This window comes from Callorhinus ursinus, unplaced genomic scaffold (genome assembly GCF_003265705.2).
Source record: "Callorhinus ursinus isolate GAN/ISIS: 27379988/994484 unplaced genomic scaffold, GSC_fseal_2.0 scaffold24, whole genome shotgun sequence".
Classification (NCBI taxonomy): domain Eukaryota; kingdom Metazoa; phylum Chordata; class Mammalia; order Carnivora; family Otariidae; genus Callorhinus; species Callorhinus ursinus.
In genome coordinates this window covers 23,236,874-23,262,084 of record NW_027397086.1, presented here as the reverse complement: position 1 = coordinate 23,262,084, position 25,211 = coordinate 23,236,874, and the positions used below count along the sequence as shown (strand labels likewise).

Sequence of the window (25,211 nt, the reverse complement as noted above, 5' to 3'; positions counted from 1 at the left end):
TAATGACTTAATGTGCACAGTAATTCCTCACTTTGCCACATTCCCTTTGGCTCAACACAAATCACTGATGAATGTCTAAAAGACATAGCTGATCAACATCATTAATTATCAGGGAAATGCGAATCGAAACCACAATGGGATCTCACCTTAGGCCTGTCAGAATTCAAAAACATAAGAAATAACAAGCATTTGCAAGGAGAAAAAGGAATGCTCATACATTGTTGGTGGGAATTTAAATTGGTTTAGCCACTGTAGAAAACAGTATGGAGCTTCCTCAAAAAATTAAAAATAGAAATATCATATCCATTAATTCCACTATTGAGTACTTACCCAAAGAAAACAAGAACACTAGTTTGAAAAGATATACGCACCCCTGTTTATTTCAGCATTATTTACGATTGCCAAGATATGGAAGCAAACTAAGTGTCCATCAATAGACAAATGTCTAAGGAAGATGTGAAGTGTATACAGAGACACACACACACACACACACACACACACACACACACACACACACACAGGAGAATATTATACGGCCATGAATATGGATGAGCTCTTGCCATTTGAGAAAACATGAATGGACCTAGAGAGTATTATACCAAGGGAAATAAGTCAGACTGAGAAGGACAAATACTATATGATTTCATGCACAAGTGAAATCTAAAACAAACTAAACTAAATGAATAAACAAGCAGAAAGCAGAATTAGACCTATAAATACAGAGAACAAACTGATGGTTGCCAGAGAAGAGGGGAATAGGGAGTTGGGCAAAATGGGTGAAGGGGAGTGGGGCATACAGGCTTCCGGTTATGGAATGAGTAAGTCACGGGAATAAAAGGCACAGCATAAGGAATATAGTCAGTAATATTGTAATACCAGTGTATTGGGACAGATGGCAGCTACACTTGTGATGAACATGGCATAATGTATAAACTTGTCTAATCACTGTGTTGTACACCTGAAACTTATGTGACATTGTGTGTCACCTATACTCAAATAAATATAAAAAATAGATATAAAAGCAAATAAAATATATGGCTGAGCTAAAAGAAAATGGAGTGAATGATGAAAAAGCAGTATTTAAACAGAATTCCAAATTAAAGACAGATGAGCAGGATAAATAATAAATCTACATCTAGATACTTCTTAAGGAAACTGTAATGTCAAAAACAAAAAATTTGGGGCGTCCAGGTGGCTCAGCCGGTTAAGCGTCATGACCTTCAGCTCAGGTCATGATCCCAGGGTGCTGGGATCGAGCCCCACATCGGGCTCCCTGCTCAGTGGGGAGCCTGCTTCTCCATCTCCTCCACTTGTGCTTTCTCTCACTATCTGCTTGTGCTCTCTCTCTCTATCTCCATTGCTATCTCGGTCTCTCTCAAATAAATAAATACAATCTTTAAAAAAAATTTTTTTTCAGGCTACCAGACAAAATAGATTGTTCACAAAGGAGCAGCAAATATACCTCTTTAACAATAGAGGCCAGGAGATAATGGAAGTTATAGCATCTTTCAAAAGCTGAAGAGAAATAACTAAGTTATGTGCAGTTAGAACTAACATTCAAGAGGGAGGTCAAGATAAAGACATTTACATGTATAAAAAGACTAAGAAAGTTCACGTCTCAGAGATCCACGCTTAAAGATCTATTTAAGGATGCAGAAGGAAAACAATATATATGAAATAATGGTGAACAAAAAAGTGGGTAAACTATGTCAGTAAATTTGTGAGCCATTGTCTGGAAAAAAATAAAATGACAATGTGTTAAAAAGAAAAGTCAAAAAAGGAAAATTCTTGATGATAATAAGTTGAGGAGGAGGTGATTTGTCAGTGTTGAAGGAGTGAAGTATATTTAAGTTCTGTGTAGTAGGAAGAGGGTCGAAATTCTGCATACATTCAGTTTTTATTAGAAACTCTTAGAGTGAAGTGTATAGGTTAAAAAATGAACAGTAGCTATTACAAACGGTAACTACTACTAGGTAGAAATATTATTTAAAACTTCCAAATATGGGTGCCTGGCTGGCTCATTTGGTAGAACGTGTGACTATTGATCTCAGGGTTGTAAGTTCAAGCCCCATGTTGGGTGTAGAAATTATTTTATTTAAAAAAAATAAAATCATTAAAAAAATAACTTCCAATTAAGCAGAACAAATGAGAATTTATAAACCTTTATCAATTAAATGAAATTAGGAAAGTGGGACAAAGAAAAGGTATGGCAAGCTGAAAACATGTAAAGATAATTCTAACAGCATTGTAATACCACTTACTGTGTATGTGCTAGACACTATTCTCAGTACTTTATTCATTTATTTTAGCTAACATCTCTCTAAGATATTGTTATACCTTCATTTTGTAAATAAAATGAGGAAGTTAAGGCACAAAGAGATTGACTGATGTATTATAATGGTAAGAAGTGGAGCCAGGATTTGAGCCCAGGCAGTCTGGCTCTAGAATTCAAAATATGTCTAAATATAAAATTAATTACAGGAAATATTAACAGATTAAGCTAACCTATATAAAGATGAAGATTAAAATGGGATAGAAAAACAAAACATAGCTATATAAATCTTGGCAAGAGGCACACCTAAAGCAAAATCACACAGAAAGGTTGAATATTATAGGGATGGAAAAAGATATGCCCCAACATTATTAACTAAAAAAAAACTGCTGCTATAATATTAGTATCAGGCAAAATAGAATTTTAGGGGGAAAAATATTAAAGGATTGAAAGACCCACTACATAATTTTGGAAAGAAATAGTCCACCCAGAAATATTGTATGATTTTAATAACATGGTCTTTAGGAGCACCTGCGTGGCTCAGTTGGTTAAGTGTCTGACTTTTTTTTTAAAGATTTAAAAAATTTTTTTATTAGACAGAGAGAGGTACAAGCAGGGGGAGCAGCAGAGGGAGAAGGAGAAGCAGGCTCCCTGCTGAGCAGGGAGCCTGATGTGGGGTTCGATCCTAGGACCTCAGGATCATGACCTGAGCTGAAGGCAGACGCTTAACCGTCTGAGCCACCCAGGTACCCGAAGTGTCTGACTCTTGATTTCGGCTCAGGTCATGATCTCAGGGTTGTGACATTGAGCCTCACGTGGGGCTCTGTGCTCAGCATTGAGTCTCCTTGAGATTCTCTCTCTCCCTCTGCCTCTCCGCTTGCTAGTTCTTTCTCTCAAAATAAATAAATAAAATCTTTTAAAAATATATGACTTTAAGTGTGTAAATCAGAAGCTGATGAAATTCTGATGAATATTCAACATGTCTACAATTATGGTGGGAGATTCTGAAATACTTTTATTTAAAAAACTGATTCAGGCAAAGAAGAAATTGGTAAAACTATTGAAAATATGAACAAAATCAACAAGCTTGATTTATTGGATATATATAAAATATATACCCAACAAATGCTGAATAGACTTTCTTATCTGCTATAAATAGAACATTTACAAAAGTTGATCATGTATTATATCATAAAGGCAATCTTAATACATTTCAAAGCATTAATAAAAATCTTCCTGTGTGTGTATGTGTGTATGAAAGAGAGGAGGGGGAGGGGGGGAGATTCTCTACATTAACAGATTAAAGGGAGAAAACCTACATGATTATTTCAATAGATGGCATTGTATGACCACAATGGAATCAAATTATAAACAATTAAAGACATCTTTAAAATGTATGGAAACATGGGCGCCTGGGTGGCTCAGTCAGTTAAGTGTCTGCCTTTGGCTCAGGTCATGATCCCAGGGTCCTGGGATCGAGTCCCCCATCTCTGCTTAGCGGGGAGTCTGCTTCTCCCTCTCCCCCGCCTCTCAAATAAATAAATAAAATCTTAAAAATAAAATAAAATGTATGGAAACTTTAAAATGCCCTCCTTAATAACTAATGACTTAAAAAGGAAATAATCATGGGAATTATAAAATTTGGGGGGCTCAAAGATAATGTACTACATATCAAAACTTGTAGGATGCAGTTAAAAGGAGAGAGGTAAACTTGCAGCCTTGAAAACACAAGTAGGAAAAAACAGATTTAAAAAATTAAGCATTTAATTGAAGAAAGTAAAAGAACAATATAGTCAGCCTAAGCAAAGCAAAGAAAGTCAAAAGAAAAAAAATTAATGAAATAAAAAATAGTATCAAAGATCAACAAATCCAAATGCTCGTTCTTAAAAAAATAAATTAAAAACTAGTAAACAGACATCTAGCAAGATTGATCAAGAAAAAGAAAGTAAAATTAAAGACTATTCACTACTGAAGCCCCACAGCTTTAGAATTTATGCTCTTAACTAAGTTACACTGACTTTCAAAAGAAAATGCTAGGGACAACTTTAAATCATTAAATTTGATAATTAGGTTTAATGTGAAAATGATAAAAGTTTTCTGGGAAGAAATAAATGTCAAAATCAATTCAAGAAGATCTAGATAACCCATTATCATGAAAGAAATTGAACAATCAGAAATTCTCCTTTCCCTTTCTTTTCCCTACCAAAAGAAAGTTTACAGGAAAGTTTTACCATGCCTTCACAGGAATAGATTATTCCCTATGTTATATCTCCTATGTCAGAAAATTTAAAGAGAAAAAAAATGCTTTAGGCGACTCATTATATGAAACTGATAGCAAAACTGGATTAGGACAATGCCAAAAAATTTTTAAAGGGAAAATACAGTATTGTCAAAATGGATGAGACTATCTTAAACACAATGAATCAAATTTTGAAGTACTTGTGTATTAGTGTAATTTTCAACATTAAAGGATTAAAAGATTAAAGGAACAAAACCCTCCATTATTATTTCAGTAGATGACATTAAAACTTTTGATAATTTCATAATTAACCAAAAGTGGGGGAAAGGCCTTCTGGCAAGCTTGGAATAAAATGGATCTGGAATTTCTTTAACTGGATGAAGGGAATATTCTCAAAACCTAGAGTGAGCAGTCATATTTCATGATCAACTTTAGAAGACTTTCTATCAAAATCAGAAAAAAAAAAAAGTATGCTCTCCCTGCTTCTATTAAGCAGAGTGCTAGAGGGCTTAGGCACTGGAATAACACAAGAAAAAGAAATTAAGAATTAAAAGCAGAGGGTGCCTGGGTGGCTCAGTTGGTTAAGTGACTGCCTTCGGCTCGGGGCATGATCCTGGAGTCCCGGGATCGAGTCCCGCATTGGGCTCCCTGCTCGGCGGGGAGTCTGCTTCTCCCTCTGACCCTCCTCCCTCTCGTGCTCTCTATCTCTCATTCTCTCTCTCTCAAATAAATAAATAAAATCTTAAAAAAAAAGAATTAAAAGCAGAGACAAAATTGGTAATGAGAATAAACCATTTGTGTTGTTATGCAGGAAATTCTTGTTTAAAAGAATGGCTCTGCTATTCCAACTCCAGAGTTTAATGCAACTTATGTTTTAAAAAAGGCTAAATTCAGTTGTAAATGATGGGGTCTCTCTCTTACTTAGCCTAGCTAACTAATAATAACAAAAACAGTGTTTTCCATTTAGCAATTATGTTTACAGGTTGTACAATTAAACTGATGAGATTACTTTATCCAACCACCAGTAAATAGTTTTACAGATTATAAGGAGGTTTGTGAGGAAAAAAATGAAATAGTTTACTCCAACTTTTTTTTTTTTAACTCCAGCTAACTCTTAATTCTAATTATTCTTTCGTGCAGAGATAAAATGAAGTAAACATGCTATGAAATAGAAAATATGAATGGAAGGATTTTTGTGGGTGTGAAAAGATTCATTGAGCTTACAAGGGTTGCTTTAGTCTGACATTAAATCTGTTCACATTTTGGATCCTGTCCCAGAGCGCTAAAGTACACACTGCTTAGCCAAACTCAACCTTAGCTCTGAAAGCTAAGGTAATGTCGCAGACCCATGGTGTGTTCTAGTCTTAGTCATTGTTCACTGGTAACCTGGACAGAGTACATGGCATGTGGTGTTGTGTCACCCGCCCCCTGTCTGCCTCTCCTCCATCCTATTTTACACTCCGCTTTTCACATTTTATGGTTTGTTTATCTTTCTTCTTCTCCAAAGAAGCTGGAATATTCTTTTTTGCTGACTGAATTGAAAATTATTCAGTGAAAAGAAGACCGCAATGATTCAGGGTTGTTTCCATTTAGGAACAAAAATGAACATTTGGGTTAAATTGTCTTTGAGTTATTTTTCACATTGTTTACGTATTTTTAATGTTTTGGTTTGGTTCGTTTGAATATTTCATTGTTTAAAATATTGCTTTTGTGGAATTTGTAGTACTCATCCACCCTGTCTATCCTGGACCTATGATCTTTGACAGACTGTAGAGGCTAATATTTAAGAGAGGAGTTTCCTGGCCTATGATATGAGATCGGCCATAATTTCTGCCTCATTTCAACTAGAGTGTGTCAACTTGATAGGATGCGACAGGTGGACATTCTGCTGACCAGCGTCTGATAGGGGAAGGTGGAGGCCCATGATGGATGGCTGTGTCTGATGACAGAATAAGCAATTCCATGAAAATGAGTGTGCAGAATAAAATTGGGACCAGCAGATGGTGGAGCTATGCTGTATCTTATTTCTTCCTCAGCTATGAGATTTGCTGTGGCTGCCTTTTCACAGAAGCCAGCTGGGATTGTCTATTAACTGCCAGCACCCATTGGTTTGGGTAGAAGGGACTTGTTGCTTTCTTTAGAATTTGTTCAGCCTCTCATTTTCATGTATGGCTTTATGTTCATCTGGTGGTAAAACATGATATTTAAAAGCAGAATATATGAGAACTGACCTTTCCTTGGAGAACATCCCAACTAGATCCCATTTCCACAATATGATTATGCTTTGACATCTGGCTCTTTCCTGTTTCTTTTTGCTTTAATCCTCTGATATCTTAAATTTCTGTGATCTCTGCTGTTGTCACTTCAAATCTCATTACTGAAAGTTTGTTTCATTTTGTGAAGAGAAGAAACATTTCTCAGAAAACACCAACACAGAATATCGGGCTATAATATAAACTTAAATCTTACGAACTGCTCGTTTTAGCTTTCCTTTGTAATGTATTAAATTTACTGATCGGGAGTACCTTTAAGAAATATGTTTTGGTTTAATTTCTTAAACTTACCCGCTAGTTAAAATAGTTCTGCTAGAGATAGAGTAAAATTCATTATAACTAACGTTGCCTGAACTGGTGTAGAGATTCTTTAGCATTTGAGATGAAAGAAAGGCAGAAACTACAGATAGGTTCATGTGAGGGACAGAAGCCTGGGAGTGCATCTTGGAGTCGTGCTTGCTATCTATCCCTGGGGAGTCCAGCTTATGAAAGAAAAGAAGATTCACCTGACACATATGCTGCTTATTTTAGTGTTCTGTAGTTAGAGTCTTTCAGTAGCAGCTTGAATTTGATGGGGATTTAATGATGTGTGAACTGTTAAAAGTAAGAAAGTAAGTTTGTGGCTGAGAACAGAGATTTAAAAAGGGCAGGTAGTAAAATAAAAGGCAGAGCAGGAAAAATGTGGTCTGTATAGCTGTCTTTAAGGGACATCTTGTTGACATACGGACATCCAGGCATTAGACCTCTCTATTCCTGCATTTGAGGAGCGGGTGGGGGTGTGAAGCTTTCCTCAAAAAGCCATCTTAGTGCATCCTATCATGCTCACGTATCATGTGAAATTTTCACTACAGTATGAGTTAGGAAAGGAGTTTGAAAAGTACCCTGGCTGACTCTGGGAGTTTCTTCTTTAACTATCTAAACGAAGTAGGTCATCGGAAGCCATCTAGGAGCACAGTGAACCCCAGGACACAGGAGTTAATAAGACCTGCCCCAAAGGCAAGCATGGGTGATGCTGTAGTTGGAGAATGTCCTGTATTGCCAGAGTTGATTCAGGTTCTCTGGCTGGCTAGAAGAGTTTTGTTTCCTTTCTCATTGCTACATGTGCCTCCCTCTGTGTAGGAAGAATTGCAAGTATTAGAAATATAGTAAAAAAAAGAATATATGTATATTCTTGATGAACATATGAATATAAGTATATTCATTGGTTTGCCTGAGATGTTTAAGAAATGGCCACAGCTAAATCCAAGTCCTTCCCTAGGGTTTTCTGAGCTCTGTCATTTTCCTCCACCTTTTGGGTGCTTTTTGCTTTGACTTCATTCTCAGACAGGCTCTCCTTGCTAACAGATAACAAAGATGCTCAGCTTCCATCCCACCAGCTTAGAAACCTCAGCAAAAAGAATGCTTCTTTCTTCCAGTAGTTCCAACGAAAATCCCAAAGCTGACTTTTATTTGCCTAATTTATGTATATTCTTATCCCTGATCCAATCACTATTATGTACTGGTTAGGCCTGGGTCTTTTTTGCCCATCTCTGGGGACTGAGGGTGGGTCAGCCCCTCCTGAACCACAGAGGAGGGAAATGAGGATGCTGTCAACAGTAGAAGAGGAAGGGGATGCTAGACAGTGAGAAACAACAAAAAGTCCACTATATCTGTCCCCAAAGCTATTTATTTTTTTAAAAGATTTTATTTATTTGAGAAAGAGGGAGAAAGAGCATGAGCAGGGGGAGGGGCAGAGGAAGAAGCAGGCTCTCTGCTGAGCAGGGAGCCGGATGCGGGGCTCCATCCCAGGACCCTGAGATCATGACCTGAGCTGAAGGCAGACGCTTAACCGACTGAGCCACCCAGGTGCCCCATCCCCAAAGCTATTTAATGGGAGAGGACTTCCCTTCAGCCCAGAGCTCACTAGCACCTGGGTTCTTTAGATCAGACTTGTACTGTTGAGCCTAACCCCTCTCCCCATTGCCTCTGTTTTGCCACAGATACCTGTTTCCCAAGTTTACACTGTGCTGGACCGAGTTTGTAGACATGAAGATTCATGTGCCCTGTGAAACTGTTGAGTACATTGAAGCCAACTATGGTAAGAGCTGGAAGATTCCTGTGAAGACATGGGACTGGAAGCGCTCTCCCCCCAATGTGCGGCCCAATGGAATCTGGCCTATTTCTGAGTGGGATGAGGTTATCCAGTTATACTGAGACAGTAGGTTGAAATGGTAGAATCCCCCTTCTGAAACAAAGGTGGATAACTGTTTAAGAAGATAAATCTCTATTTGTCAAATGTAAGTAGGGGCCAAAGATATGTCAAGTGTGAAGATGCAGGAAGAGTCCTAACCTCTGAGCCATCTGATTTAATTCTCTCATTTTACTTTTATTAAGGAGTCCCCGTGTGCCAGGTACAGTGCTAGGTTAGAGTGGAGAAGCGGAGATGAGTGACACACATGCCTGTCTCTTCCCCTTCCCTTTGGTAAGCACCTCAGTTTTCCTTTGAGGGAAACACCCTTACCTTTGAAGCTCCTATAAAATATGATGTTCTTTCAGAATGTTAGATAATGGTTGGACTGGATGATGGGTTTATCGGGCAAAGCTAAGGAGGGATATACCAGTAAAAAAGAACAGCCCATTCCTGTAATCATCAGTTAAGCTTGTATGTTAGTCCTGCTTTTAAGTTTGTAGAGTTGGAGTTAATATTTAAGTGATCAGAGTTTAGGTGGCATCAAGAAAAGACACTAGCAGATTCATTTTACAAGCAACAGAATGAGCACTTCTTTCTAGCTTTGTCAAAGATATGCAAATTTCCGTACATTTTCTATTTTTATATTCGAAGTGAAAAGGAAGCTTGTGCTTGTGTGATGCTTTAATTTCCAGCCATTGTGAGAATATTTTCACTGACCTCTGTAGCACTTGTTAACAAATCACTCAAGTGAGATCATGCTACCAGACGTGATTTTGAAAGGGTTGTGATTTCACAAAACTTACTTTCCTTGTTTCATTACCAACCATCTGTTAGGTAAAAATATGAGCTATTCATGGACTTTAATATTTTCTGAATTTTTAATCCTTGTACTTCCAATTTTAATGTTAACACTAAAATATTAATAGAAATACCTCTAATTTTTCTAAGTGTACTCTTCTGTGTATTCATTCATCAATTACAGCTCCATATCTTTATTTATGGCCTATAAACCAATTTAAATGGTATTTAAGCCTACCTGTCCCCTCTCCTCTATACTGTATTGCATGTCCAAAATGAAGATAAATGGCAAATCTGACAAATGCTGTCTCTGTCCTCCTACCCCCAGATCATGGTGTTTGTAAAATTTGTGTCCATTCTCATTGTTCTCTCTAAATTGCATCTGTTGCATATTGATGGGACGAGAACTCGGACTTCCCTGCTTTATCAAGTACCACCAATTTTAAAACCCTTCAGTTTCCTTTCCCCGCCTCCAGATATGTTTCTGAGTGGGTTGGGATGGCCCTGTCTCCCCCATCTCTTCATGAGTCACTTTAATGATATATTCCAAGTGAGAAGTAAAGGTATATGTAGGCACAATAAACACTGCTATCTTTTTCTTTGTCCAGGAAAGGAAGCCAAGTCTTACATTTCATCCAGCCTGCTTAGTACTACTTTCTCCACAAAATCCCAGACTTTCCTCTAAAACCAGAGGATAATAGCAGTGTCAGAATGGAAACCAGAGGGTCTGAGGGAATAGGCTGACTGAGTTTTCCTAAAACAAAGTTGGGAAAAGTGACCTGCAACCACCCAACTCTATATTTTCAGAACACCAAAGACTTTTTTTTGATAAATGATAACCATTGACCTTCCTCTCTTAGGATGAGCTTTCAATATGTACTCATTGGATCTTTTCATAACTAACATAATGAGGTTTTCAGGGACTCTTATAGATTACCAGTACACTTGTCCCCAGATGACCAGCCATTGTAATCAGATTCTCTTTGCTGGAGAATCAGCCCATAGAAATTACACCCGAATTCTAAATAGCTGAACCTAATTTCATTTTTCATGGTTGAAAAAATATCAGGATAATAATAGTGTTCCTTGGCAAAATCTACCCTGCTTAGTGAAGACCATTTGCTTGTGCTCAGCCTCTAGAAGTGTATGTAAAAGTACATACATATTTCTGCCCATTTCAAATTGGGGCTTCCACTGTTTGCCAGGGGGTCCTACCCACCCTTATTTAAGTTATTTTTCTTTTATCTATCCCTGGAGTCCAAGGTCTTGAAGAATCCAAAATCTAAGATGTCTTGGCCCCATTGACAGAGATTCTATACCCTTCCCTCCACAGCCCCCTGGCAGCTGAAATACCTTTCTTTACTACCTTCTGGTTTCACAGGCTTCTGCTCTTGCTTGGTGCCTACCCTAACTTGAGGGAATGAAAGCTTTTCCCCAGACTCTGAAGGCTGGGCTTGCTTCTGATACAGATTCAGCCATACTTCATTCTGTGCTTCTTGACAGTTATTAACTGTGCTCGGTGTCCAGTGGATGTACCATCAAACCTCATCAGATCACTTTTCTTTCTTCACCTGAGTATTCCAACAACAATTCTCCTTGTATGGCCACATTCAGGTCCACTTTGTCTGGTTTACAGGAGAAAACCTCTTATATTAACTTGCAAGTTAGGCACCCATGGATATCTCCAGACAGATCCTGAGAGGCAAGATTGATAACCTCTCACTTGACAACCAGGTGGCCACTTGGTTCTTCTCTAAGCAGGGAGCACTTGGCCTTCTCCCCTCTGCTGCAGCTACTGACATCTGGCCCCTGGAATAAAACTGCAGTACAACCGCAGTTCCTAAAATCAAGCATCCCTAAGAAGCTGGGCAGTGGGATAGCCAGTTTCTTTGATTCCCTAGTTACAAACCCTGAAATATGACCACTAGATGGCAGAATGTCTACCACCATCCTCCCGGAACAAGTTCATCTCAAGTGAAAATCATCTTGCTCTTGAGTCTTAAAAGCTATAGCGGTCACATTCATTCTATCCCTCTTATTTTATAGCTAAATCAATAAGAGATAGCAGTGATTTGAGAACCTCCTGAAGCTAAAACTCAAGAGTGCCATGACTTTTGGCCCAGTTCCGATATCATTGCATCACAGCACAGCATCTTTAACTCTGCTTGAGATGCTTGACAGAGAAGTCATCCTGTGCCTCAGGAGTCAGTTTCAGGGTGTTTCTGCCATTCCCCACTTAATATCTTTCTGCTAAGATTGAGAGCCTGAGGTGACAAAGAGATCAAGAAGGAGTATTTCTTTCTTGTCCAGAATACTTAGGCCGTCTTCATACCTTTATCTGCAAAATGCCATATCTCCAAAAGGTGAAATAGTTCATGTTTGGAGACATCAGCCTTTGATCATGATACTCTTAACATCCAGGAGTACCTGATTCTCGTAAGCTCAAGGTGTGTCCCATTGCTACTTCACCCCTTCCACTTCCCCAGGAAACCATTAGCTAAGCACTCATTTCCGAAGAATCCTTACCCCTTCCCTTGATACTCTCTGACGGATACAAGCAGTTGAGAATAAGTTGCACTCATCCCTTTTCTTCTTTGTGACCCCAAACCATTGTATCTAGTCTTAACATGGCTCCAAACTTCAGATGGCACATAGGACAACAAGGTGTTACATAGAAGAGCAGCAGTTTGTAGATTGGGGACCAGAGCTGCATCTGGGAAACACACTTGGAATGAATTCCCACACTCTAGCCTAACACCTCACCCAGTATCATAAGCCTAAGGCTGCAGATGTTTCTAAGTCTCCCCCAAGTTTCAACTTCTGGAAAATGAACAATTCTTTCATCCTTAATATTATAAATCCCCATGGGAAAATTTCCCTCAAAGACTAGTCAGAGAAAGTGCCACATTCCCGACTTCTAATATACAATTATCCTGGAAAAACTCCAGTTCCTGATCAGACAAAAGGATATCTTTGAGGAAATGTCCCAGTAGCAATTTCTCTTTCCTCTTCCTCCTCTTCTCTCATTAAGACCTGGGCTAGGTCACCTCTGACATTTCACTTAGGGCAATCAACATGTTGGTATAAAAAGATCACAAACTTCTGGATTAGGCCTGAGTTTGCATCCCAGGTTCATCATGTGGGGTTTGTGATAGAGGACCTCTCAGCCTCAACTTCCACATGAGTGAATCGGGGAAATGTGTACTTCTCAGGGTTTTTAGTTAGGATAAAATGGAACATAAAGTGCTTAGCATCAGGCCTAGGATTAAGTAAATACTCAAGAAATGTTCCATTTCCTACTTCCAAGTCCCTTTTCTAATTATTTTTCAAATGGGATTTAAAAAACTACAGTTCAGAACATAAGCCTTACTCAGGAGGCTGGATGACTGAATTTGCTTAGGGGAAAAAAATTGTTTCATTGTATCAAGGCATTAAAGGACAAATTGTGTGGTTCATGAATTCCGAGACATTACCGAGTTGCCTCCTTCTTTAAATAGAACTAGTATTTTCATTTTATTGGTCAAGCTATTGTCTCCTAAGCTCTCCTTATATGATCCCTTATGTTACATAGTTCCTTGGTCCCAAGCAATTCACTCTCTCTACCTTCCTAGATTTGGTACTTGTTCTGCCTTGGACTTCTTCAATATTCTAGCTTTTTCTAGAGGTAAACCCTTATCTCCTTGTTAGTAAATCTCTACCCAGCCGAAATCAGATATAAGTCATGATTTGCAGAGGGAAAGAACTTGGAATACTTAGTTTCATGTAACTATATGTGCTGATGAATGTTTATATCTGTGTTTTAGCAAAGGAGAATTGAAAATACTCATTTCCACCTTCTTCCATCAAATTTGTGTTTCTGTCTCACTTAGGCAAGAATCTACAGGGTATGTTTTAAGCTATTTTAAGCTTCTCTGCACAAACTCAAATCTAATTATAGTTTATAAGTCAAACAGACCAATTCAATAGTGATACCTTTTCACAGGACCAGTAGGCAAGTCTACATTTTTCTAATGAGGAATCTGTACTTCTGTATTCTCAGAACTTCTAGATTAGAATGCCCCTTTTGCCATCCCCCAACCCAACTCAATGTAGAGATGATGTAGGAACCCGTTAGCCAGCCAAGCTGCTATACAGTTATGAGCAGCTCTCACAGTGGGGTTGAAAAGGATTATGAGGAGAATTAGAAGTACTGTATTTTGTTTTATAAAACAATGTACTGTCTCATGCACCATTAAAAAAAATTAGAAGATTTTGTAGTCTTTTGATGACTCATTCAGAGCATGGGTTTGTTAAATGAAAATCATATATAGCTATTTGTGTGCCCCTTCTACTTCATAACCAGAAAAATATGTATGTGAATTTTTTAAACAAAATGATATTTTAAACATGGGTAAATTTCACTGTATGCTTACCAGTTGACTATTTGGTTTTATCTTCAGGTACATGTAGTTTGTGGTACTACTGGAAATACCTTTAATATTATTATTTTGATCAGAATTTGTAATATATGATCAGTTTGGGATGACAAATAAAAATTTTTTAATCACTTGAGATGTTTTGAGTTTATTCTTGAAGTTTGCAGTACATATTACAGCCACTAATATTCATAAGCAATCTGGTAAAATAATAAATCTTGCCACCAGTACAGTATTTCTAAAATTAAGGTAAAATGAAATCATATGGGTGGGCCCTAATCAGATATGACTGGGTCCTTATAAGAAGAGATTTAAGAATACAGACAGGCACAGAGGGAAGACTGATTAGGGAAAAGGTAGCCATCTACAAGTCAAGGAAAAAGGCCCTCAGAAGAAACCAGCCCTACCAACACCTTGATCTTGGAATTCTAGCCTATAGAACTGTGAGAAAATAAATGTGTTTTAAGCCACCCAGTCTGTGATACTTTTTTTTTTTTAAGATTTATTTATTTATTTGAGAGAGAGAGAGTACACTCACATGCAAGCAGGGGAGGGGCAGAGGGAGAGGAAGAGGGTCTCAAGCAGACCCCTGCTGAGCTCAGAGCCTGACACAGAGCTCCATCTCATGACCCTGAGATCATGACCTGAGCCAAAACCAAGAGTCAGACACTTAACTAACTGAGCCACCCAGGTGCCCCATCTGTGATACTTTATTAGGCAGCCCTTGATTAATGCAGTAATCAAGACAGGGTGGTATTGGTAAAGAAATAGACACATAGATCACTAGAGCAGAATAAAGAACCCAGAAATTGACACACAAATATGCTCAATGGATTTTTGATCAAAGAGCAAAAGCAATTCAGTAGAGGCTAGGATAGCCTTTTCAACAACAAAAATAACCTCAACTTGCACCTTGCACTTTATACAAAAATGAACCCAAAAGTATCCTGTACTTCAGTGTAAGACTATGAAACTTTTAGGGGGAAAAAATAGAAAATCTTCATGATCTAGAGCTCGGCAAAGAGTTCTTTCTTAAGACTTGATACCAACCAAAAGCGCGATCCAAAAAAGGGAAAATTGGTAAGCTGGACTTCACCAAAATTAAAAATGGCAAAAGCCTACAAGAAGAGGATGGAAAGTCAAGCCACAGACTAGGAGGAAACATTTGTAAGCTACATGGTTGACAAAAGAGTAGCATCTAGAATATATAAAGAACTTTACCTTCAACAGCTTAGAAAAATCCATTAGAAAATGGGCAAAAGACATAAACAGACATTTCACTGGAAAAGATCCTCAGGTGATAAGCATGCTAAAAAGCATTCAGGACTGTTAACCAAATAGCCAAAGCAATCCTGAGAAAAAAGAACAAAGCTGGAGGCATCACATTTGCTGATTTCAAACTATATTCTAGTGCTATACTAATTAAAACAGAGACCAATGGAACCGAGTTGAGAGCCTGGAAAATAAACCCATGCATATCCAGTCAACTAATATTTGATGAAGGAGCCAAGAATACTCAACAGAGGAAATACAGTCTCTAATAAATGGGGCTGGGAAAAATTTGGATATTCATATGGAAGAGAATAAAACTAGACTTCTGTCTTCCACCACTCACAAAAATGAACTCAAAATGGATTTTAAAACATAAATGTGAGACTTGAAGCCATAAAACTCCTAGAAGAAAATGGGGAAAAAGCTCCTTGACATTGCTCGTATCTCTGATTTTTTGGATATGACCAGAAGTACCAAAGGCAACAAAAGTGAACATAAACAAGTGGGACTACATCAAACTAAAAAGCTTCTGCACAACAAGGGAAACAACAAAATGAAAGGCAACCTATAGATCAGGAATAAATATTTGCAAACAATATATCTGATAGGGGGTTAATATCTAAAATATATAAGGAACTGCTACAACTCAATAGCAAAAAAACATAATCCAATTAAAAGTGGGCAAAGGAACTGAACAGACATTTTTCCAAAGGAGATAATTCATGTGGCCAACAGGTACATGAAAAGGTGCTCAACATCACTAATCATCAGGGAAATGCAAATCAAAACCTCACACCTGTTAAAATGGCTGTTATTAAAAAGATGAGCTAACAAGTGTTGATGAGAATGAGCAGAAAAGGGAAATCTTACTGCTGATGTGAATGTAAATTGGTGCAGCCACTAGGAAAACAGTGTGAATGTTCCTCAAAATATTAAAAATAGAGCTACCATATGATCCAGCAATTCCAGTTCTGGATATTTATCTGAAGGAAATGAAATCATTATCCCGAAGAGATTTCTGTACTCCCTGTACATTGCAGGTTTATTTACAATAGCCAAGATATGGAAACAACCTAAGTGTCCATCAACATATGAATGGATAAGAAGATGTGGTATATACAGAGAATGGAATATTAGCCACAAAAAAACAGGGAAATTCTGCCACTTGTGGCAATGTAAGTAGACCTTGAGGGCATTATATTAAGGGAAATGTTAGAGAAAGATAAATAACTATGAACTCATTTTATGTGTGGAATCTAGAAAAACCAAACTCAGAAACAGAGCAGATTGGTGGTTGCCAGAGGAGAGGGTAAGGACTGGGGGAATTGGGTAGGGGTGGTCAAAAGGTACAAACTTCTGGTTATGAGACAAATTTGGGGGATATAATGTACAGCATGATGAGTATAGTTGACAATACTCTATTGTATATTTGAAAGTTGCTAAGACCGTTTCATCACAAGAAAAAAATTTTTAGCTATGTGAGGTGATGGATGTTAACTAAACTTGTAGTGATCATTTTACAATACATACGTATATCAAATAATTATGTTGTACACTTTAAACTTGTACAGTGTTGTAGGTCAATTACATCTCTATAAAACTAGGGGAAATGTTGCCATTTTTCCTTGTCATAATTTCTTCCATGAACACCTCCTGAAGTATTACTGAGGCAAATACTAATAAATCAGTCCTTGCTCAGCTGATAATTAGAAAGCATTTTCTGTGTTGTCGCTGGTACAAGAAGTGACTGTGGGGCGCCTGGGTGGCTCAGTTGGTTGGGTGGCTGCCTTCGGCTCAGGTCATGATCCTGGAGTCCCTGGATCGAGTCCCGCATCGGGGGGGGGGGGGGTTCCGGGCTCCCTGCTCAGCAGGGAGACTGCTTCTCCCTCTGACCCTCCCCCCTCTCATGTGCTCTCTCTCTCAAGTGAATAAAATCTTTAAAAAAAAAAAAAAAAAAGACTTCTGCAAGGCAATGAATATGTTAAAAAAAAAAGAAGTGACTGTGGTCAGAGAGCTTCCAGGTAGTTCATCCTCTCCCTCAGCTCTGCTTCATCACACTTTGTGTTTGGAGCTCTTATTTTTACCTTTGCATGCAAACATTTTATCATATTCCTCTTCCAAAAATGTATCATTTTCCAGATATGTGAAAACGTCCATCTTTACTAAAAGTCACTACTACTTTTATTTCTAACCTAACTTTTTACCTTTACTGTTCTTCCCATAAAGAATGTTTCCCTAGGACCCTTCTCCCCCTGCAAAGCTATCTATAAACTGCTGAGCAAAGGTGCTAAATGTAACAGCATTTTCTGGAGGGAGTAAAAGTTATCATTGATAATAGAGAAGTAAAGGGAGAGAGCTATAATATTGATTATTAATATAACTTTTTAAAAAAGATGTTCAGCCTTGTTAATCATCGGGGAAATGCAAATTACAACCACGATGCGGTATCACTGCACACCTATTAGAATGGCTAAAATTTTAAATAGTGATAACATCAAATACTGTAGTTGTCTCTTTTATGGTTTTCTTTTTGCATGTGTACTGTGCACCATGGTTTGTACTATGATTTTATTAGTGCCCTTCAACATTTTACAAAAATTCATATAACACTCTTTATAAAAAATTTAAAGGAATAATCTTGCCACCATTTTTAGAAAACAGATTTTTAGGTTTTTGTTTTGTTTTTCTCCTTTCTTTCCTCCAATTCTTCATTGATTTGCTCTGTAAATTTAATAATCCTCTCTAAAACTTATTTTCTTATTCTTTTGTGTCCTTTTTAGTTAACTTTTCCCCCAATTTAATTTACCAGCAAAAGCTGTTTAGCGGCTGGTGTCATTATCCTTAGGCTTTTGTAAGTTTAATTAATTTCATATTTATCACCAGGTTTTTTTTCTCACCTAAAACTTTTAAATTCCATCTTTTTCTCTAGTTTCAGTAATTTGGAGAATATTTTCTAGTGAATATGGCAGGAAGGGTAGTTGGATGACTAATTTTCTGAATGTTTATCACCACCAAATGTCTTTCAGGTCACTTAGAAGAATGATAGTTGCAGTGTGTAAGAGTTTGTTTTGGAACCTAAACTGTGCAACCCTCTAATCCGACCAGATTCCATTTGTCTGACTTTACAGACAAAGGAAAAGCCTTTGCTTTTAGGAAGCTGTCCTCTCCTCATATCATGCCTGTTATATCTGTCTGCACAATCCAGTTCAGTAGTCACTAGCCACATGTGACTATTGAGCACTTGAAATGTGGCAAATGTAACCAAGGAACTGAATGTTTAATTTTAATTAATTAAATAGCATCATGTAGCTCGTAGCTAGCATTATTGGATAATGTACATCTAGAGAGTTTGATGGGACCAGCAAGGGCTTTGGAGTTGTACAAATTTGGACTCAACTCTAGGGGTGCCACTTCCTAGTTTTGTGATCTTGGGCTAGTTATTTAAGTTCTGAGTTCCAATTTTTTTCATCTAATGGGGCTAAAATTAATTTCTACCTATGAGGGTTATTATAAGAAATACAGGAAATCTACAGCATCTGGGACACTGTTTAGTACATAGTAGATGTTAAATAAATGATAGCTATTGTCAATATTTACTTGCTTTTATTTCTGCTTTTGGAATAAATCCTATGAACTTATATTTTCCTGATAAACCCAAGTAATAATTTTTCTGTAAGATTAGATATTTGAGTTCTCCTGGGTGTAGGGCCCTGTCCTGAGGTCTGGTGATAAGAAATGACCCTGGCCTCAAGGGCACAGGTGCATGCTGTCTTTTGGGGAGACAGGACATGGGATTAAAACAATACTTGACAGAATTGATTCTCAAACACCAAGCTTAGAAAAGGAGACCAAAAGTCCCAGACTGTAGAGGGCAGCCTGAGCACCCAAGGCTACAAAAAACTCCAGGAAGGAGAGCACGGGAGGGACAGTGAGTTGCAACTGGATCTTAAGACATTATTAATGAATAGTAAATATGAGTGAAGAAAGGGAAGAAAGCATTTCTGAAGAAAAGAAGCCAGTGAAATCATGGAGTGGGCTTTATAGGACAGTACATAAGACCATCTGGCTATATGTGGATAAACAGTAAAAAAAAAATACACACACACACACACACACACACAACTAGAAAAGTGGGCAAGGAGCAGATTGGGGGCGGGGGACTGAATATCCTGCTGTGAGGGTTGGATAAGAAAAAGTGTAGAAAGGTTATTTGAATAAGAACAGGATGTCTTTAATGAACACTCCTGGCTAGAGTACTACTCACAGGAACTGTGTTGAGAGCTGAGGTTCATTTGTTGACTCAGCAAATATTCATGAAGCACCCCCAAGGCCAGAGTGGGGATTTGGGAGAATTTAGGCTCACCGAGACTGATCCCAGAACCCTGGGATCCCTACAGTTGCAGGGACAGAGGATAGAGGCTTACCCAGGTGGGCATAAGATGCCAAGTGGCTCAGGTAAGGTCACTCCTAGGAATTCCCAGCCAGTGCCAGACACTGACACAGGGCATCCAAGAATAGGAAGAGCGAAAGGCTGAGGGGCACTTGGTACTGTTCTGGGAAGTGGGGCTCAAGAGCAGCGCTACAGGTCACAGAGAAGAAGTATGATGGGACTGAGGTAGGGTGTGATCCAGAGAGCTCAGGGAATTAAAGAGCCAAGGCAAAAGCTTAGTCAGATGAGTTGGAGCAGGAGAGTTGGTAGTGAGGTCCCGGGTTCTGGAGAAGATATAAAAACAATTTCTAGAAAGGGATGGAGGAGTAAGGACACAGTGGTCAGTGTTAGACCTGGGACAGCACAATGCATGCGATGTGAGAGATGTGGGGAAAAGGCTGGAGCCATTTCTATACCTGTTGCAGCTGGAAACCAGGACAGGTTGTGGGGTCAAGGCTTAGCTATGGGAACTGGGGAAAGCAGAAGTCAGAAAAGGAGATGGGCCCAGTAGAGATGTCAAATTTCAGGTCTTAACTTGGTCCTCATTTCCCTATTGTCTGTTTACCTCTGGAGACTCTGGTCTCCAAAGTAGAAAGAGGAGCTATTCTAGTTGTATGAGGAGGGCAGCTTATGCTAACAACTGACTTTACTCTCCCAACCCTCCCTGCTATCCCCACAGAACAGCTTGGGTCCCCATTGGCTTTCTGGGCCATTCTAGGCTTCAAAATCAGGCCAGGCCAAGTCCATCTTGTTTTCCCTCTTCCCCATTTCCACGCAGCCAGATTCTGCTGCCTAGGGCAGAGAGCTGAAGCTGGGACTACTCACTGATGAGGTCTGGGCCAGCCTCACTGCCGGCTTGGATCCTAGGGTGTCGAGTGTGGGAGGAGAGGAGCCAAGCACAGGTTGTATTCTGTTAAAAAAAAAAAAAAAAAACAGTCTAATTCAGCTACAATGTGCGTTCAGAATCTGAAACTTGAGCTGGTAATTGACTTATTTCAGGCAACTTGCAAAGAAACCAGATGTCCACCAGCTGAAAAAGATGGATGTGTTCTTGGGTAGCACAAAATATCTGAATTATGAAAAGCAAACGTGAGAACTGTGGCAAGAAATCAAGGTTTCCTCTGTAGGTTTTTTATTGGTTACATTTAAAATAACATCCTGGGGGGAAATCCGCAGGGGGAGACGAAGCATGAGAGACTATGGACTCTGAGAAACAAACTGAGGGTTTTAGAGGGGAGGGGTGTGGGGGGATGGGTTAGCCTGGTGATGGGTATTAAAGAGGGCACATTCTGCATGGAGCACTGGGTGTTATATGAAAACAATGAAGCATGGATCACTACATCAAAAACTAATGATGTATTGTATGGTGATTAACATAACATAATAAAATAAAATAAAATAAAAATCCTCTAATTGTCCTAAGAAGACCCCAGTGGAGCATCCTGAAAACATCTGCTGAATGTGAGGACTAAGGGGGTGCTTGCCTCATCCCCTCAACGGATGTGTTTGGTTTGGGATTTGTCAGTCTGGAGAGCTGAGGGCTCTGGGAAGCTCAGGCCTGGCAGATTTCCCCCACCTGCCTAAAATATAGCCCAGCGGGGCAGAGGCCCCTTCCCAGCCTCATCCTGTGCCTCCACTCTACAGCCCCTGGAGCTGTGGCCTTTATTTCGAGTCTGGTCCCCAGGGGGCTGAGTGGGGAATGAGGACAGCTGATAAGCCTGACATTATTGACTTTATGGAGAGTATTCAATGAATTTACTTTCTGTAAGAAGGCTGCACTCTTATCTGTTGCCCACAGAGCATCCAAATCCCCATCTAGGGGACCCATTTGATCAGTCATGTCTCTTAGACAAAGACCAAAGAATATAAAGAGGAGAAGGGGAGTCACACCCCACCTCTTTCTTTTCTCCAGTACCTGATTCTGCTCACCCCCAACCTCCTTGCTTTCCCACTGCCCTTGGGGTTATTGGCTGGAAATAGCACTCTCCGCTCCAGGCCTATGGAGTGAAGGCCAAACCAGCCTGGTCTTGAGAGTGTCAGCAGCTGGGCACACCCAGGGCTGTGCATCTCTCTAGTTGTAACTATGGGAAGAAAAGCCCACTCATTTGAGGCAGTTATGTGCCCCGCTTTCTGTTGCAATGGTCAACATTTGCTCTGGACAGGCCTCAACACCAGGTGTCCTGAGGGAGATATTTGTGTGCCTGTGTGTGTCTGGGTGTTACCAAGGGGTCCTGGGTCTGGGGAGCTGGAGAGTGGCAATTAACTGTAAGAGAGAACCTGATGCTCAAGAGAAGCTTTTCTTTCCCCGCTTTGTTATCTCCCTCATCCAGCTCTGGGCTCTGTTTGCTTCAAATACTAGAAGGAAATAAATAAGTGGGAGCGGGAATGGCTGGGTTGGGCAAATGAAAGAAAAAAATGAAAGTGCCCTCTGCAGGATATTAGAGGCATGTGTTCAGACTCTCCATTTAGTTTTTGGATAGAGGTTTTCTGGCAATAAAAATGAAAACACAATTGTTTATTGAGCAACTATGACTTTTATTAGATGCCTGTTCTCACCGTTTTTAAGCATTTACTCCAAATCATTCACTGAATCTTCACAGTAAGCCATGAAGCCGAGGTTTCCAATTCACAGCTGAGAAAGTTGAAACTGGGAGACTAGTGTGGGAGCAAGGATTCAGACACCCATCAGTCTGCCCCTGCAGCCACAGCAAAGGCCTTCTCTTAGCTGTTCCTCATTGGTATTGCTTAGTACTCTATCCCACTTAATTCTTAGCACATCAATGAGTATTTGTTGTTCCCATGTTATAGAAAACAGCCTCAGAAGGGTAAAATATGTTTGTTTGTTTGGCAATTCTGCCAGCTTTTTGTTTCTTAGATAAGTAGCCAGTTTAAATGGGAAGGCAACAAAGCAGCATGGGCCTGTAAAGCAATTAATTAATTAATTAAATCCTACTTGCCATGAGAACCAGTAACCTTATCACTGTACTTATCCCAGACAAAGCGCAGGATTAGACAGCAGACAGAGAAAACAGAGGAAACAAGAAAAGGCATCAAGAAGACTGTTACAACAGTGCAGGAAATCTTTGCAAATCTTTGAAATCTGATGTAGATCCATCTACAATCACTCACCCTTCCCCTCTTCCTTATTCAAACAGGGCCTTACATTTGGATCCAGTGCAGGATCATCCCTGAGATTCAATGTTGGCTGCTTCTGAAATGCAGGATGTCTGATGGAAGGCTGTGGTAATCTTCCAAGAAAGGATAACTTCGTTTACAGAGTGATACCGTTTCTCTTCCTTTGTCAGCTAAAGTCACTGTATGCTGTAGGGGAAAACCCAATGGACAGCGAGTTTGTTTCCTTCTAAATCAACACCAATTTTTCCTTGATTGTTTCTATCTGTGAGTATGTCCAGGGCCACAAGGCCAGTGTACATCAGAGACTCTGGCCTGCAGATTCTAGCATCCCTCCTTTTCTGTCATGACTAGGGAATGACCTCAGGAAAGTCCAAAAATGATGATAAAGCAGCCAAATCTCTCTTTCCTTAGGAGAGAAGACCAAAGCTCTCACTCATCCAAGCACCTTCCCAGCGCTCCCAGAGATGTGGACCATGTCAGCTTACTTCTCCTTCCAGATGCCCTGCTTTCCTACATCACCTGCTCTCCTCTGCAGCCGCTTGCTTTATTCCTTTTTTATTTGCAAGAGGTTAGAGAAGGGGAGGCAAGAAGAGCTTTGGAGGAGGTGAGCTGATCACTAAGTGGCTCTGTGGGTCCTATGAATGGAGTGACATTAATGTCCATGAGAATTTACAGCCTCTGCTGGCTCTGGGAAGATGTTTGTCTAAGGACCACTGGTAAAACAGAGTCAGCTGCGTGTGAAGTCTTGCTTCTTTGGGCATACTTCTTAGTATTTCACTTGCTTGGGTGCCATGTTTTGTTTTGTCAAGGATGATAACGGTTATGTCACTTTTAATCAAAATATATAATTTCTCATATTAAATGGAAAAATTGGGTGTCATGCCTTGCATGACACCTAGTACCCAGTGCAAAATAATGGGATAGAGAATTTGGCACCTGGCCCCCAGTTGGTGCTTGATATCACCCCCTAGGTCAAGCAGCATCTGCTCTCCTGCTCTCCTGTCACAGCCTGCTAGCTAGTCTCCTCACATCTTTTCTTGACCCCCTGTGTCCAGCAGCCAGAATGCTCCTCTCTTCTCCTTAAAAAAACAAACAATCATCCAAACCCCTCCCATGGCCTTGGAAGCATTCATTTCATAGAAACAAGCTATGTGTCTTGGGACAGAAAGCGGGGCAGGCTGGAGGCAGCTGTTTGGAGAAATGAGTCAGCGCTGTCTTGCATTCATTCAACAAATGTCTTATCAAGCAGCTTTTATGTGCAGTGAACACAGTTTGTGGGGTTTAGTGATTAACGAAGCTAAGTCCTTGCCCTCTTGACATTTACAGTGTATAGCGGGCAAGCCAATGAGCAAGTAAACCAGAAAGAAATTTGCTTTGAAGAATTCACCATGGTGATGGGGCTCCTTTAGAACACCAGAGTCAAAGGAATTTTAATTTACCAAATAAAGTTTCACAGAAAGATAAAACCTAGGACCAAGAGTCACACCCACACACCTACAAATTAACTGTAAAAGAACGAGCACGGTTTTATTTGGAAAATGCAGAATAGGTTGTCATAATATAAAATTCGTGATAAGAAGCAAGGCAAAGAGGGCCAATTTTATATTGATATGGGGTTTATTCTCTAAATCAATAAAACTTCCTTGAGTCTTCATGTGTCAAATGCATTGTATCTTAAAATATAAAGATCTAAAGCAAGCAGTCCTGGAAAAACTGAAAGGAAGGAACAGACATGGAGCAATAGAGGGAAATTTTCATACAACTCTGTCAAAGGGATTAAAACAGACCAAAACTCCCAAGAAGGATGTGAAGGATCAATTTAATGGATGTATATAAAAACATTTTATTTTTCAAACAGGATATTTACCTCCTTTTCTATTGCTTATGGATCATTTATAACCGTTAATCATATGTTTTACCAAAGAGAAACTCTCAATAAATATCCCAAAGCAAAAAATATACAGAGCATATCTTTGACTATACCACAATGAAATTGGAAATTAATGGCAAATTGTTACCAAAAAATACAATAAAGAAATTTTAGGGGTGCCTGGGTGGCTCAGCCTTTAAGCATCTGCCTTTGGCTCAGGTCATGATCCCAGGGTCCTGGGATCGAGCCCCGCATCGGACTCCCTGCTCACTGGGAAGCCTGCTTCTCCCTCTCCTACTCCCCTGGCTTATGTTCCCTGTCTCACTCTCTCTCTCTCT

The 25,211-nt window shown here is 39.4% G+C and overlaps 1 protein-coding gene across 6 annotated transcripts in view; it reads left to right on the top strand.

Annotated features, from left to right (window-relative positions):
- Positions 1–24,764, top strand: part of FKTN (fukutin) — a 75,875-nt gene extending 51,111 nt beyond the window's left edge. For 4 of the 6 annotated variants that reach the window (XM_073876616.1, XM_073876620.1, XM_073876615.1 and 1 more), the window contains one exon: positions 8,764–14,303. In XM_073876616.1, the coding sequence (XP_073732717.1) occupies positions 8,764–8,977 (214 nt within the window). In that variant the 3' untranslated portion in view covers positions 8,978–14,303. Of the gene's footprint in view, positions 1–8,763; positions 14,304–23,023 lie in introns of those variants that run through there. The other 2 variants (XM_073876617.1, XM_073876618.1) reach the window with 2 other exon arrangements.
- Positions 24,765–25,211: the final 447 nt, after the last annotated feature.